At 38.8% G+C, this 16,482-nt stretch overlaps 1 protein-coding gene across 1 annotated transcript in view; it reads left to right on the top strand.

Moving 5' to 3' along the window:
• The window catches only part of Adam10 (ADAM metallopeptidase domain 10), an 88,483-nt gene that overhangs the window by 39,031 nt on the left and 32,970 nt on the right, over positions 1-16,482 (top strand). Inside the window, exon 5 of the mRNA XM_042687536.1 lies at positions 15,503-15,603. Coding sequence (XP_042543470.1) covers positions 15,503-15,603 — 101 coding nt within the window. The remainder of the gene's footprint in view (positions 1-15,502; positions 15,604-16,482) is intronic.

The raw sequence follows: 16,482 nt of genomic DNA, 5'->3' as shown, positions 1-16,482 counted from the left end.
AAAACATGTAGGGACAAATGAAGCCTGAGACCCCCCCCCCTCCCCCAGCTAGAAAATTGTTTTAACGAACACATTTGAATGAATAATGGGGCATTATGGTATGGCAGTTGTCAATCCTTCACAGCCCTACTTTGTTGATAGGAGACAACCTGTTCTGTTTGAGCTACCAGTTAACCAAGTCTGATAGAACTGGAATCAGATTCTGATATCAACCAATTAGTTTAGTATGTATAGCCTACTGAAGGCACATCATTATGTTCTTATGGAAATTTCTGTGGATATTTGTATATTTTTTTTTAATTTCATTTTATTTGAGAACATACCGTACAGAGGGGTTACAATTATATGGGAAGGATAATGCATACATTTCTTACCAAGCATTGCAGCCTCCTCCTTTGTTTACCCTTCACCTCCCTTCCCAGCCTCCCCCCTCCCCCCCACCCAATCCTTCCCCCCCTCCCCTCCCCCACACCGACATTGTAAAGTTCGTTTTTGACATGACATTTTGTACTTCTCATTGTTGCAACAGGTCCACCTGAATCCTTAAACGACTTGTTTGTCCCCCTCTCCTCCACAAGTTATACTGACATCAAATATAGCGAAAGCGGGGGTTACACTGTGGGGGAGGGACATACAAAGCAACAAAGAAATAATCTTATAAATGCGTTAGAAACACATGCATGAAAGAAAAGATATTTGTATAATATTGAAGGAGCACTTACATTTTGTAAGTTTCTGAATCATTTAAGTGTTTCTTTTTGGAATCTTGAAATAGCTGTCTTCCCTTCAGCTTCATAAGATTCCAGGTTTATCATGGATTTTTTTTTTCCTTCTACCATAGCCTTTATACAGTTTATCTGGAGAATTCATTTTCTGTGTTTTTTTTTTTTTTTTTGTCGGTCGTGGGGCTTGAACTCTGGGCCTGGGCACTGTCCCTCAGCTCTTCAGCTCAAGGCGAGCGCTCTACCACTTGAGCTACAGCGCCACTTCCGGTTTTCTGGTAGTTTATTGGAGATAGGAGTCTCACGGTCTTTCTTGCCCGGGCTGGCTTTGAACCACGATCCTCAGATCTCAGCCTCCTGAGTAGCTAGGATTACAGGCGTGAGCCACCAGCGCCCGGCTCATTTTCTGTGTTTTAAGAATAGAAAATGTATTATAGTCTTAATCTTTTAATTCTGCCAGTGTCTGTGTATCCCTAGTCATCCAATCGTGGGAATGCTACATAAAATAACACAAATACATTTCTCTATTTTATATGCCTCTTGAATACTCATTTCTTTTTATTGCAATTAGGAAAAGCTCTCCATTTTTGCCTATTTTCCTAACCTGGCAACTTCCTCCCAGATTCATTTTCTTTTCTACCCATGGCAATCTATTATCAATATTTCATTCTTGGGCTGGGAAGGTGGCTCAGTGGTAGAGCACTTGCATTGCATGCCTGAAGCCCTGGGTTCGATTCCTCAGCACCACATAAGCAAAAAGAAAAAAGCCGGAAGTGGTGCTGTGGCTCAAGTGGTAGAGCGCTAGTCTTGAACTGAAGAGCTGAGGGACAGCGCCCAGGCCCAGAGTTCAGGCCCCGTGACCGGACCCCCCAAAAAAACAAAAAAAACAAATCAATATTTCATTCTCACTTATAAAGTGCTGACAAATTTTAACCAGTTTTATGTTTTGCTCCATCAGCTTTACAATTCCTATCTTTAGTCTATCTAAATGCTTGTTATCATTGATACTGAATTAGAGTTGAAAATAGCACCGTTATATTAGGTAGAGTGTATTTATGCCAACTCATAAATTCATTGATGTTATTTGCCTGTATTTTCTTCACTGATCCCTTACTTGAGTCATTTTTCCAACTTCAATTCCCGATATTTCAAATTTTACATTTCTTTTCAACTTCCTATCTATAGTCCTCTTTTGTAAGTAGGAAAATGAATTCCTTTGCCTTCCTTCCTTTTTGCTGACAGAATTTTTATCTATCTATCTGCACTTTGCTTTAAAGTTATTTTTTTTTTTTAGCAATTTAATCTTTTTGGAGACTTAAGTGCATGAACAGTTTCTGTTTTGTTTTTTGTTTGTGGGTTCTTTTGTTCTTTTAATATTCTAAGCATCATTTATGCAGAATGTTCTTCATAAATACTTGCTAAAATCTTGAAATAGTTTCCCTAGGATATTTTCTCAAAATCACGAGACCTTTTTTTTGGGAAAAGCAAGAGGAGAAGAGTAATTTGACAGGTTATCTTTTCCTCACAATCACACTGCAATCACACATTCTCTTTGCTTCCTGCCTGCTGTGATTTTTATTATTGTGTTTTCTCTGCATTCCCTTCTTGTGTTACCTGCTTGTGTATTGTTTAAATGCATTCCGTTTTTTATTCTCTACTTTCGTTTCCTTCTTGTAACGGAATTATATTTACCCCATGTTGCACCCCATAGTAACTTCCGAATGTCTTCATTTATATCAGCATTTCATTATTTGTTATCAGTGATAGTATCAAACTTAAAGTAATAGTGTTTGGAGCCATTTTGCTTGGGATATGGCTACTAAGTAGAAATGTAGTGACATGAGGATTGGAGGTCTATAAGAAACTGTCTGGAACCTAGTTTCTGTATGGTTACTTAGTCAATTACTTTTTCCTTTTTTGGGGGAGAGGTTGGTCCTGGGGCTTGAACTCTGGGCCTGGGCGCTGTCCCTCAGCTCTTCAGCTCAAGGCTAGTGCCCTACCACTTGAGCCACAGCGCCACTTACGGGTTTTCTGGTGGTTAATTGGAGATTATAGTCTCACAGACTTTCCTGCCCAGGCTGGCTTTGAACTGTGATCCTCAGATCTCAGTCTCCTCAGTAGGTAGGATTACAAGCATGAGGCACTGGCACCTGGCCTACTTTTTCCTTTTTAAGACCTAGTTTTCATATATTGCTCAGGTGAGCCTTTATCTGGGAAGCTTCTTAGTTTAGTCTCCTCTACAGCTGGAATAATAGGTATGTACTACTCTGTCTCACTTTAGTTGTTTACTTTTGAAAAATTGTCTGAAAAATTAACCATGATTTAAAAAAGCATGTAACCTCTTTGTTTCTGAATAGTTACTGTAGTCCAGATTCTAGGCCAAGACTGGCGAGCTTTTTCTGTACAGGGACACCTAGTAAATATTTTTGGCATTAGGAACTGTGAATTTTGTTGCAGCTGCTCAGTTCTGCCATTGTATAAAAACAACCAGAGAACCATAAAATAACCATGGCTATTTTCCAGTTTAACTTTATTGACAGTTAAATTTGGTTTCCACATGATAGAAAATATTATTTTTTAAATTTTTTTCAACTGTTTAAAAATATAAAAACCATCTTTAGCAGGCATGCCAACCAGAAATTGGTAGTAGAGCTTACTGGTTCTGCAAGCTGTAGTTTATCTACTCTGATTCTAGGTGATGGATGGATAAATTTAATTGCCTCTTTAATCTCTCTGTATTGGAAGGTTCTAAGTGACAGTAATAGTTAGAATAGTTGTTCCTTAGTATGTATCTTCCATTATTAAACTTTTTTACTTGAATTGTTTAATTTCATCTTCATAATAACTGTGAAGTGTAAGAAAATTATCTCTTTTTTTATAGGTGAGGAAGAGGCTTGGAAAAAACATTTCACTTGACTTCATGTTCTTTACCATGTGCTCTTTTTAATTCACTCTTGAAGAAAAATTAAATTCTCACTGCTTGTTACTCGAAGGATTTCTGGGCTTTTGCTGAAATCTGTTAGCCTCTCTAAAATCATGCTTGCTTCCATTGCTGTTTTAGGCCAAGTTCCTTCCTTAATATAGTCATGGATTCTCTTCCCCTACTCCATCCCATGTTTTTAAAAACTAGGTCCACTGTAGCCCAGCCTAGGTTCTCAACTGGTGATTCCCCTGCTTCATTGTCTGAAGGTCTGGGTTGTCAGATGCATAGTACCACAACCAGCAGCAGTGGAGTTTTTATTTTTACAACCAATTAAGAAAAAAGAGTATGCTCTTCAATGTATATTATTGTTTTTGTATAAGCGCCAGTGGTTTATTTTCACAACTAGAGTACTTGTTTATATGAATACTGTTTTGGCAGCTGTAGGCCTAAATGTATGAAACCACCAGGGAAAATGATAGTATTAAACTTAAAAGTAGTAGTGCTTGGAATTACTCCTTAGGGAGTGCTTCTGTGGCCATACCCTAACACAGATGCAGCTTTTAGCAAAAATATTTAATAGCTTCTTCAGGTGCTTTGATGTAATGTGATAACTATGTCTAGTTACCAGCCTGAAATTCACACTTGTCCAGTTCTGCACTGAAGTAGTAAAAAGCACACTCTCCTAGGACATAGAAGTGTGAACAATTCTGACAAGGTAAGAATATCACTTAGTCCTCTGCCCCTGCCCAGCACAGCTTGTTTTGAGGAAACTGAGAAAAACATTGTCCTGATTATAGAAGTAATCTCTACACCGACAGCTTCTAAGAATGTCCAACTGTCATTGCTCAGACTCATTTGCTGTATTAGTGTCCCCTGGCATTCTTTTGGGCACTACCTATTAATTTTCCCAATCTGTGAATCCATAGAAATACATCATCTTTGAATTAAGGCATTTTAATTAAACATATAAAGCTACATCAGGATAAATATACTAGTGTATTTTTTTCACTTAAAGTTGTAATGTATTTTTCTGTGTGTGGTATAGAAGAGCCCAGTAAGTTTGAATTTACCTGTGCCTCTTTGTAGTATAGACACCTGCTATCAGCATGGTAGTTGGTCATAGCTGTATGGTCTTCCTTTTCCTTTGGCTTTAGGGAAGAGACCCCTAATTTCTTGTACTTATTAAGATTAAGTGTTAAACTTTATTTTACATATCTTGTTAGAGGCCTCATTTATGTAGATGTTTCCTCATTTGTGGAAACCTAAAACAATCAAATAGTTCCATATTGTGCTTTTGAAGTTGTGGACATAAGTGAGTTCCTAAAGCTTCCAGCTCTTTTCCTTTTGTGCCATATTTGTGGCAAAGTGAAATGGGCCAGAAGCAAGTACTGCATTGGAAAGCATCAATGATTGCTTGCACTGTTCACACCTATCAGATTATAATCTCATTCATAACATGAATTTTGAAGACTGCCTTTCAAAGTAGGTTAGCCATACGTAGGTCCAGTCTTGAGCTTAAAAATCTGCTTCTGCATATCAAGTTGTGACAAGTTATGTTAGACAAGCTGCTATAGATGAGCTATGGAAAGTTAAGACATGGAGGGCTCTGATTGATAATTAATTTCAGTAGCAGAATGGTTAAAATGATGATGACAAGGGTCTGTGAGTTCAGAATTCCCACTGTATATATAACTATATTAGATATTCTATATTATATGATTTCATTTGCATTCTTTACTCAGCTTTACTTTTTTTTTTTTGACAGTACTGGGACTTGAATGCAGGGCCTTCTGCTTGCTTGGCAGGTATTTTACCACTTGAGGTACTTATTTAAACACAGTGACAATCTATGCCAAAAGTATAAAAATTTAAGATACTTTGTTACAGCCTTTGCTTTTATTGAGTTAATCTGTAGGACATATAACTTCTCCAAGCCACTCGTAGACAGAAAAATGGAGAAATTGAGAAAGCTATGAGCTATGATAGTCATTAAAAAATAATATTTAGTTAGAAATAATAGATCCTTAAAAAAAAAAAATGCCAGGTTGGTGGCACTTACCTGTATTCTCTGCATTAAGAGGTTGAGGTGTGAAGATTGAGGTCAACCTTGACTATTGGGAAAAGTAAATGAAAACAAAACAGAAAGTCAGATAAAAAGTGACAAGAAAAAAACAAACACAGAGTGTTTGCTCCCAAACAATGTAGAAACATCCTAGAAAGTAAGATTATATTTGAGAAGTTTCTCCATTTTCTTCAGAGAACTGCCCTCATATCATTGTGTTTTACAGTATTTAATAAAAAGAATCAGGGGGGCTGGGAAGGTGGCTCAGTGGTAGAGCGCTTGCCTTGCATGCCTGAGGCCCTGAGTTCGATTCCTCAGCACCACATAAGCAAAAAGAAAAAAAGCCGGAAGTGGGGCTGTGGCTCAAGTGGTAGAGCGCTAGCCTTGAGCTGAAGAGCTGAGGGACAGCACCCAAGCCCAGAGTTCAGGCCCCACGACCGGACCCCCCACCCCCAAAAAAAAGAAAGAATCAGGATCTTAACCATGCCATCTAGATGTCATTATGATGCAATTTTAAATGTAGTTTTCAGTGTACTTGGAAGTCAGGGTTTGTGTTTAAGAACAAGTTAGTTTTTGTTTTGTTTTGTTTTGTCGTCATGGGGCTTGAACTCTGGGCTTAGGTGCTGTCCCTCAGCTCTTCAGCTCAAGGCGAGCGCTCTACCACTTGAGCTACAGCGCCACTTCCGGTTCTCTGGTGGTTTATTGGAGACAAGAGTATCATGGTCTTTCCTGCCCGGGCTGGCTTTGAACCATGATCCTCAGATCTCAGCCTCCTGAGTAGCTAGGATTACAGGCGTCAGCCACCAGCGCCCAGTTTACAAGTTAGTTTTTGAATATTTGATTTGTAGTGAAAAACAATTTGTAGTGAAAAACAATTAGGTACATTTTGAATGTCTAAATCATGGCTGTAATCCTAAACTACTTAGAAGGCTGAGATATGGAGGATAGTGGTTTGAGGTCAGCCCTAGATAAAAATGTTCTCTAGATTCCATCTCAGCCAGTAATTTTTTTTTCCCTCATCTAGGGGCTTGAACTTAGGGACTGGGCACATCCCTGAGATTTTTGCTCAAGGCTAGCACTCTACAACTTGAGCCACAGCATTGCTTCAGCTTTTTTTGTGTATGTGATACTGAGGAATCGAACCCAGAGCTTCATGCATGCTAGGCAAGCACTATATTACTAGCCACATTCCCAGCCTTCGCCAGTAAAACTGGGTGCAGTGGCACATGCTTACCATCCCAGCTATTCAGAAAGCATAAACAGGAGGATCACAGGCCTGGCCAAAAAGTGAGACCTATTTAAAAAGTAACAAAATAAAAAAAAAGCCCTGACTCTAGAATGACTGCCTAGGAAATAGAAGGCCCTAGATTCAAACCTGGTACTTCCCTCTTAAAAAAAAAAATCAACATATTTTATTTTAGGGTATTGTGTCTTTATCATACCTAGCCAGCAGATTGTTTATGGAAAATAGAGTTGTTTGTAGTCAAGCAGGAGATTGGCATAGTGCTGAGCATAACAGAATTTGATAATTTCAGGATTGCACTAGAATTTGACACCCTGTAGTTTAAGGATGATGAAAACTGCACTTTAAAGAGGCTGAGTTCAGGGTGTAAGGTATGTTATGACAAGGGCCTCGGCCTCCTAGCTTCCACTCCAGTGGTTTATTGTTTGTTTTGTTGTTTTGTTTTTTTTTTCTGTTGTATTTGAAGGCGATAATAGTTTTTTGAGTGTTTCTGTTTTTTTGTTTTTATCTTGTGTTGGGGATAAATCTAAGGCCTTGGACGTGCTAAGCATATACTTTAACCCTGAGCTACATATCCAACCCCTAGTTTAGTTTAAAGGTCGATGAAAGTGAAGGACTCAGAAATATTAATTGTCCTTATGGACAGTTGTAATTAAACAAATTTGGATTAAGCAAATAAAAGTTTAGGGAAAAGCTAAGATTTTTTTTTTAAAGATTGGCATCATTATTGATTTGACAGAAGGATAATCATGTTCACTCCTAGAAAAATAGAAATAAAGCTCAAGTTTATATTTCAGATCCAAGTTTTATGAATGAGTATAGAAAAATGAGAAAATATTTGGTGTTAAGTAGGGAAATTTGGAGGTAAAAGTCAGTGTTCTGCATTATGACATGGTTCAATGATGGATGTTTATACTAATGACCATGTGAGAAGGCCTGAGGACTTTGTCTACGTTCCCCACCTATCCTTCCAAAGAACTGCTTCTAGAGAAATGTTGCGTGAGCTACTTTATTATAAAAGTGATTTAGTCATTCAGAAGTAATGTTCATTTTTATGGTAATCACGTTTATTCTCTCTCACCAAACTTATGATCCTTCACAATGAAGCACAGGTGTAATCCACAATTTTCTAACTTCTCAGTTCTGGGTTCTCTCTCTCTCTCTCTCTCTCTCTCTCTCTCTCTCTCTCTCTCTCTCTGTCTCTCTCTCTCTCTCTCTGTCTCTCTTTTTGTCTGTCATGGGGCCTGAACTCTGGGTCTGGGTGCTGTCCCTCAGCTCTTCAGCTCAAGGCTAGCACTCTACTATTTGAGCCACAGCACCACTTCTGGCTTTTTCAGCTTATGTGGTGCTGGGGAATGGAACCCAGGGCCTCTTGCATGCAAGGCAAACACTCTACCACTGATCCATCTTCCAAGCTCCATGGATACTCTCTTTATTCCTGTGCTTGTATTGGTGAGTTCTCACAGTGGGTTTTTTGGGTTCTGTTTTTTTTTTTTTAGCTCATATTCTATCTATATTATTTTATATGATCAGAGGCACCTAGGCATTGTTACCTTGCACTCACTGTGTTTTGAATGCAGTGGTTTGCAGGTGTTTTGGGCCATGTGGTTGACCTTGAGAAGAGGCATGGGAGAAACCTGGCTGTTGGCTAGATGAATAAATCCAGTGTTTATAACAGAGGTACCTTTATGCCCCGGGGTTAAACTTCAGTGTGATTCTGATACTGGACTATAAGCTCTTTTTTTTTTTTTTTTTTTGTCGGTCACAGGGCTTGAACTCTGGGCCTAAGCACTGTCCCTTAGCTCTTCAGCTCAAGCCTAGTGCTCTATCACTTAAACCACATCACCACTTGTAGTTTTCTGGAGATAAATGTTTCATGGCCTTTCCTGCCCAGGCTGTTTTTTTTTTTTTTAATCGGTCGTGGGGCTTGAACTCTGGGCATGGGCGCTATCCCTCAGCTCTTCAGCCCAAGGTGAGCACTCTACCACTTGAGCTACAGCACCACTTCCAGTTTTCTGGTGGTTTATTGGAGATAGGAGTCTCACAGTCTTTCCTGCCCAGGCTGGCTTTGAACCTCGATCCTCAGATCTCAGCCTTGTGAGTAGCTAGGATTACAGGTGTGAGCCACTAGCGCCCGGCTTCAGGCTAGTTTTGAATCTCAATCCTCATATCTCAGCCTCCTGAGTAGCTAGGATTACGGGTGTGAGTCACTGACGGCTCGCTATGAGCTCTTTTGAGTGTACCTGTTCTGTGTGATTTATTTTGTATCTATATTGTTTGTATCTATATTGAATATACCTAAGGATAACATACATATTCAGGTAGGAAATTTGTATGCATTCAGGCCTTCTTTTTTTTTCCACTAAGCTGCTTTATACACCAGCCCTAGATCTTAATTTTTAATTGTCTGCTTTGTAATAGGGGATCTGAAAAGTAGAGATTTAGACCACATTTTCCAAACTGTAGAAACAATTTAAAGTGGTAGATAAATCCTTACCTCTTGCAACCGGACTAAAGGCTAAAAGGAAGTTATTAGACCCAGCATTTTACAGGTCTTTGACTAATGATGACCTTTACAAAAGAGGTATGGAAATGAATTTCTGGCTGAAAAATTTACTTAACCTATATTTATTACCTACGAATGTGCAGGAGTGATTAAGACTTGTAAAGAATATCTGAGGGAAAATTCTCAATTAGGTCAGCATGTGATTAAAAAAAAAAATCTAACACAAATGTCATTAAAGCACTGGAGGCTACCTCACAGAGATTTGAGGAGTCTTCTCAAGGGTGGTGGCATTTGGTTGGAACCTTGAAGATAACAGACTTTTGGCTGCCAGAGAAAAGAATCTGTGAGGATGGGAGCCATTCCTCTGCAACAACATTTTCTTTTACTTGCTACAGCTTGGGAATTTTAGAAAAGAAGAAACAAATTGAAATGATCCTGGGATGTCTGGAAGCCTGCCATTCACTACTGTGGATGGACTGAAGAGTACAAATTAAATAAATATGAATCTGTGTCCCGAGTGTTCATTGTATGTTTCAGTTATAAGTTTTACAGGTCTTGTGTTAGATTTCTGTCACTGTGACAAAATACTTGGCCATAATCAACTTACAAGGTGAAAAGGTTGGTTTTGGCTCATGTTTTTAGGGATTTCAGACCATGGCCTGTTGACCCTAATGCTTTGGCCTGGGGACTCTAATGCTAGCACACTATATCAAAGATGAGAGTGGGTACAGAGGAGTCCTATTCATGTTATAATGACCGGAAAGTAAGAGAGAAGGGGAGGGAAGAGGCCTGAGCCCCAATGACCTAACTTCCTTCTACTAAGCTTCAGCTTCTAAAGGTACTACCACCTTATTGTAACTCTACAGGTGACCAAGCCTTTTGCTCAAGGTGTTTGATGTATGTTTCTACTCCATAACAGGTTTAATAATTGATTTATTTTTTCATTGACATTATTTGAGAGCCTAATCAATACAAGACTTTAGATTCCATGGATACAGTGGTTACCAGTGGTGTCTTTTGGGATTTCAACCTCTAGAAATTCTGTTTTTAATGGATAGAATATTAAAGCAGCAGCACTTCCTGTATTGATCCTGATGCCCATGATCCCTTTGGCTCCCTACACTAACCCTGTCTTTGAAAACCAGGGGTGAGGAATAGCATGCCTGGCCCAGCTCCCCATTTGTTTCCTGGGAGATCAGTAATGGGGGTTGTCCTTTATCTTGCTCCCCTTCTCAGTCACAATATGCCCCTCTTCCTGTGCTTGCTGCCTTCCCAAAGCAGATATCCTACCTGAGGGTTAGAGTGAGTAATGGGGAGAAAGGGACACCTGTCCACTGGAGTTGGAAAAGAAAGAACCACTTGGAGGCCCTCCAAACTCTTCATCTTTGGAGGCAGGAGAGGAAGCTTCTTCCTTCTTTTATTCTTAGTCCTTGTTATTTTTCACAGTTTTGGAAATTAATGTGAGTTTTCCTAGGTAGAGACTCCACCTCATGCATGATTCCTTTCTGATATATTAACCAAGTAATTATTCTGCATTATCTGCCTATAGAGTCATTCTAGTTGAATTTCAATTAATATTTGATTGGATGAATTGTTGGATAGAATGTTATTAGAACTACCTTTGACTGTTAGCTATAATCAGACCTTGGACCTTGAGTCAAGTTCTGAATTTGCCAGTCTTGCAGATGAGGGCTGCCTTCCCTGAAGCAGTGAGGTTATAGGAAGTGTTTTTTGCATTCAGTGCTGAGCAGAGGACCTGAATTTTCAGTGTTTTCCTTTGGTGGACTGGATGATTGAGAGTTAACCAGCGCAATTTCCTGTTGGAGGTAGTATCACAGTATATGTATTATCTATATTTGTGTTTCTTTCTTACAACCAAACAAAAGCAGTAGTTTTGCATGCAGAGGAACTGGAAGAAAGGCCATAGATCCAAAGCTGATCTTTGTTTTAAACAGGCTGGCTATTCTACCCCCATGACTCATTCTTTGTGAAAGAATATGCTGTTTGGCCTTTTCAGGGAACCACAGTGCATCCTATGATTTTGCATCTCAATGAGGGTTTATTCATTAGTTGAACAAAGGCTTTTTCTAGAAATGAGATTATATTGTCAGTAATTCTGGAGAGAAAATTTCATTGTCCATTTTTTATAGTTATGTGGTGACTAGGGAAAATGGGCTCTTTTAGAAGTTTTGGGGAAGTATATGAGAAATATTTTGTACTTGACCTTTTTTTCTATTAAGAGAGTTTTGTGCTGACAGAACTTGAAACATATAATAAATACTGTTTTGTTGCTTTGGGAATTTAATTTTACCCTGCATATCAGGCTTTCAAAAGGAATTGTAATATACAAAATATAACTTACAAGGAAATAAAATTCTAATTCCGTTTAAACACTAATCTTGATGTTCATTTTTAAATTAGAGTGTGCTTAATAAATGGTTTTTCTTCCTCTATATGTTAATAACCATAGTTTTGGTGTTTTAATTTTTTAATAGTTTTAATAGCCAGAGTGTTAACATTAGAATTTTATTAACTAAAAGAGTTTATAATGTTTTTTAAGAGGTTTTAAAATCATAAAGCAATTTTAATTTCTCCCATTTGTCATTGAGATCACTTTGTGTAGTCTCAAAAGCTCTTAGGATCATTTTTCTAGCCTCTGTTACTGTGGCAAAGTGAAAAGTGCCTTGTATTAAGTAGGCAGGTGAGCTGAGAGTGGATCCAGAGGTAGATGTAGGTCCCAGGGGCAAAAGGAATTGCTTCCGGTTCTAGGTCAGGACTTCTGAGTGAGAATAGTTATAATTACCAGCTTTTCTCCAGACTAATAACAGCTACTAGAGTGGAGGTAGACAGTTGAATTTAAACAAGATTTGGTTGAGTGTGAGGGGATGGGTTAGAGGACAGAGGATTTGATGATGAATGCAGTAATTAATAATGGCAGTCAACTATGGAATTTAGAGAAGAAAGACTATCCAATGAGAAACAATGGTAGCAGTGGTAGATTGAAGGCTTTTACTGAAACGATAGTGGTGAACTCTATTGCTGAAAGTTGAAGTTTTGAAAGGACTTACTTGATCAGCAATATTAAAAAAAAAAATAGGCAGAAATGAACAGCCAAAGCAGTGACTTCCAGAATGCTTCTATTCTCTTGAGTATTTGCTCATGATTAGATTCAGTTGGCATTTTTGGTAGGAATAGTGCATAGATGAAGCAGGATATTTCTTACTGTGTCACTCCAGGAAGCATATAATAGCAGATTGTCATATTGGTAATGCTAAATTTAATCACTTCGTATATTAGTAGTTATCACTGTATCTCATTGTTCTGAAGGGACCTCCCCTCTTCCCCCTCTCCCCCATCCCTGCAATCCTGAGACTTGAAATCTGGGCCTGGGCACTGTTCCTGTGCTTCTTTTGGTCAAGGCTACCATTCTACCACTTGAACCACAGCACCACTCTGGCTTTTTCTCTTTATGTGGTACTGAGAAATCGAACCCAGGGCTTCATGCATGCTAGACAAGCATTCTACCACTAAGCCATATTTCCAGCCAGGGACCTTCCCTTTTTAATAGTAGTTAATCTGTGAGGTGATGCTTTACCCATAGTTGTCTGCCTTCATAACGTTGACTTTATAGTTCTAGCACCCATTGATGAACTTTGCCAAATCAATGTATACATATAGGGTTGCATAATGCCATATCCATATGGCATTCTTTTCACATTTATTGATGAACTTTATAGTTGATACAATTAGTGACTTCCTATAAAAGTAAATTTAAAGTTTAAATCAGCTTGGCACTAGTGGCTCAGAAGGCTGAGATCTGAGGATCGAGGTTTGAAGCCAGCTCAGGCAGAAAAGTTCCCATGAGTCTCTTATCTCTAGTTAACCACCAGAAAACTGGAAGTGGCGCTGTGGCTCAAAGTGGTAGAGCCTTGAGCAAAAGAGCTGAGGAACAATGCCCAGGTCCCGAGTTCAAGCCCAACAACTGACAAGAGAAACAAAAAGTTTACATCAGAACTGCTGTGCCAATGTATGGTAGCTTGCCTATCATCCTGCTCTCTTATCTGATAGTTCAAATTTATTTATTTCCTTCCTTTTTCCTTTCCTTTCCTTTCCTTTCCTTTCCTTTCCTTTCCTTTCCTTTCCTTTCCTTTCCTTTCCTTTTTCCTTTCCTTTCCTTTCCTTTTTTTGTCAGTTGTGGACCTGAACTCTGGGCCTGGGCACTGTCCCTCAGCTCTTCAGCTCAAGGTTAGCCCTCTATCACTTGAGCCACAGCGCCACTTCCAGCTTTTTCTGCTTATGTGGTGCTGAAGAATCAAACCCAGGGCTTCATGCATGCAAGGCAAGCACTCCTTTCTTTCTTTCTTTCTTTTTCTTTCTTTCTTTCTTTCTTTCTTTCTTTCTTTCTTTCTTTCTTTCTTTCTTTCTTTCTTTCTTTCTTTCTTTCTTTCTTTCTTTCTTTCTTCCTTCCTTCCTTCCTTCCTTCCTTCCTTCCTTCCTTCCTCCTCCCTTCCTTCCTTCCTTATTCCCTTCTTCCCTTCCCTTCCCTTCTGTCCCCTTCCCCTCCCCCTTCCCTCCCCCTCCCCCCCTCTTCTCTTCTCTTCTCTTCTCTTCTCTTCTCTTCTCTTCTCTTCTCTTCTCTTCTCTTCTCTTCTCTTCTCTTCTCTTCTCTTCTCTTCTCTTCTCTTCTTTGTTTTTGGCTGTGCTTGGATTTGAACTTAGAGCTTCATCCTTGAAGGCAGACATAGACAGGCAACTATAATGTTTGAACCATATTCCAGCCCTTTTTAGTTGAAATAGGGTCTCAGAACTCTGGGCCTGGGCGCTGTCCCTCGGCTCTTCACCTCAAGGTGAGCACTCTACCACTTGAGCCACAGCACCACTTCGCATTTTCTGGTGTTTCGTGGCCTTTCCTGCCCGGGCTGGCTTTGAACTTCAATCCTCATATCTGAGCCTCCTGAGTAGCTAGGATTACAGCCACCAGCGCCCAGCAGGGTCCCACTTTTTGCCTGTGCTGGCTTGTCTGTGATCCTGCTATTTACTCTACCTACCATAGCTGAGATGTTAGGGGTATACACCATAACCACCTTTTTCTGTTCAGATGAGATCTCAGAAACATTTTTTCCCAGTCTTGTTCTCAGCTTCTTGAATAGCAGTGATTATAGATGTGAGTCACCAGCACTTGGCCCAGTTCAAGTTAATATTCTAATGAAATCGTTTAAACTGGTTACCCATATTAAGTTCTGGGTTTTCTTAAGAAACTACCTGCAATGTTTATATTTCAGTATGTTCTTTAATTTGCCAACTACTTAGGAATCATTCAGTGTTCCTCATATCAGTGTCTTGGGATTTTATTTTGTCAGTTCTCAGTGTGATTAATAGATTGGATTATAAAATAGGTTCATGAACTGAGGATCTTAACTATGAACTATGTAGAACTATGTAGACCTATGAGATTAGAATAGGCATTTAAGTGATTTACTAAATTTAACAGTGTCAATCAATGTTTATGAAGAAAACAAGTGGTGGTTATTAATTTTTAAGGCATTAATTTGAAGTATACATTGAATGAATTTAAACTCAGTGTATTTTGGTCATTTCATGGAACATTTTTCTACTTCACTTTCTTTGAGGCCAATTGGTACTCATAAAAGGAATCTAAGCCAAAATTAACATTATATTAGCCTGGTTATAGTTCAAGTCAAGGAAGCTTTTGTATATTTGTAGAATAGTAAATTTAATATGTGATGAGAAAGTAATAAATTTGCAACCTGAAGATGTATTTATCTGAAGTAGGAAAAGTTGGGAAAGTTAAATCTAGAATGAAGAATGATTATTGTCTTATTTTCCATGGATAATAAGATAGAGACTAGTGTGTTTTTTATTGATAGATGGACCTCCTGGGCTTTAAAGTTAAGGCACTTAGCATTGTATCTTTTTTTGTAGGTGCATAATAAGTATTTATGATGCTCATTAATTATAGCAGTTCTAACAGTTGGTTTTGTCTAAACATGTCACAGTAACAGTATTTCTTCTTCTTGTGCTGTAGATTATCCCCATAAATATGGTCCACAGGGGGGCTGTGCAGACCATTCAGTGTTTGAAAGGATGAGAAAGTACCAGATGACTGGAGTGGAGGAAGTAGCACAGGTAAAGCTTTTTAACACTAAATTATTTTTTAATACTTAAGAAATGGAAATGAACTTGGACATGGACTTTTGCCTTTTATAATACATATTCTAAATTTTTTTGGAAGATTTATGCTACTGTGGTGCAGTATTTATATTTTTTAATGTTTATACCAGGTAATAATAAAGTGGTGGTGCTAAGGTTTGAATACAAGTCTGTGTGAATAAAAAAAATAAATGCCCCCAATATATTCTTCAAATCAGAATTGTTTTATATGAATGTATTTGTAGTAGTATTAAGATTAGGAGTTTGCCTGGGTATTCTCTTTTTTTTTGTATGGGGTTATTATAGTTGGTTTTGAGACAGAGCCTCTCTATTTTTCCCAAGCTGACCTTGAACTCAGGATCCTCTTCTCTCAGCTCCTGAGTGCTAGGATTATAGGCATGTGCCACCATGGCTGGTATTGCCATTTTAACATTAGAAATCTTGTATCTCTAGAGAAACTAAAATGGTTGTTTACCCTAATAAAAATGTCAGTGCTTCCAGGGCCAGTTGCTCTTGCCTGTAATCCTAGCTACTCAGGAGGCTGAGATCTGAAGATTGTCGTTTGAAGTGAGCCCAGGCAGGAAAATCTGTGAGACTCTTAATCTCCCATTAAGTATAAAACAAACAAACAAACAAATACTAGAAGTAAAGCTGTGGCTCTTGTGGGTAGAGTACTACACTTGAGCACCCCCCCCCCCCCCCCCGAACCAACTTGGACAGCACCCAGGTCCTGAGTTGAATCCCCAGCACTAGCACTCTCCCTCCACCCCACCTCCCAAAAAAAACACCTCAGTGCTTTTGGTATTTTAATTGTGAGGTTGGTGTTTTGGTTTCCATTTGACCTTTTAAAATTGT

This window comes from Dipodomys spectabilis, unplaced genomic scaffold, assembly GCF_019054845.1.
Source record: "Dipodomys spectabilis isolate Male_0828 unplaced genomic scaffold, ASM1905484v1 ptg000108l, whole genome shotgun sequence".
NCBI lineage: Eukaryota > Metazoa > Chordata > Mammalia > Rodentia > Heteromyidae > Dipodomys > Dipodomys spectabilis.
The sequence above is the reverse complement of the archived record's forward strand: the minus strand, read 5'-3'. Positions and strand labels throughout refer to the sequence as shown.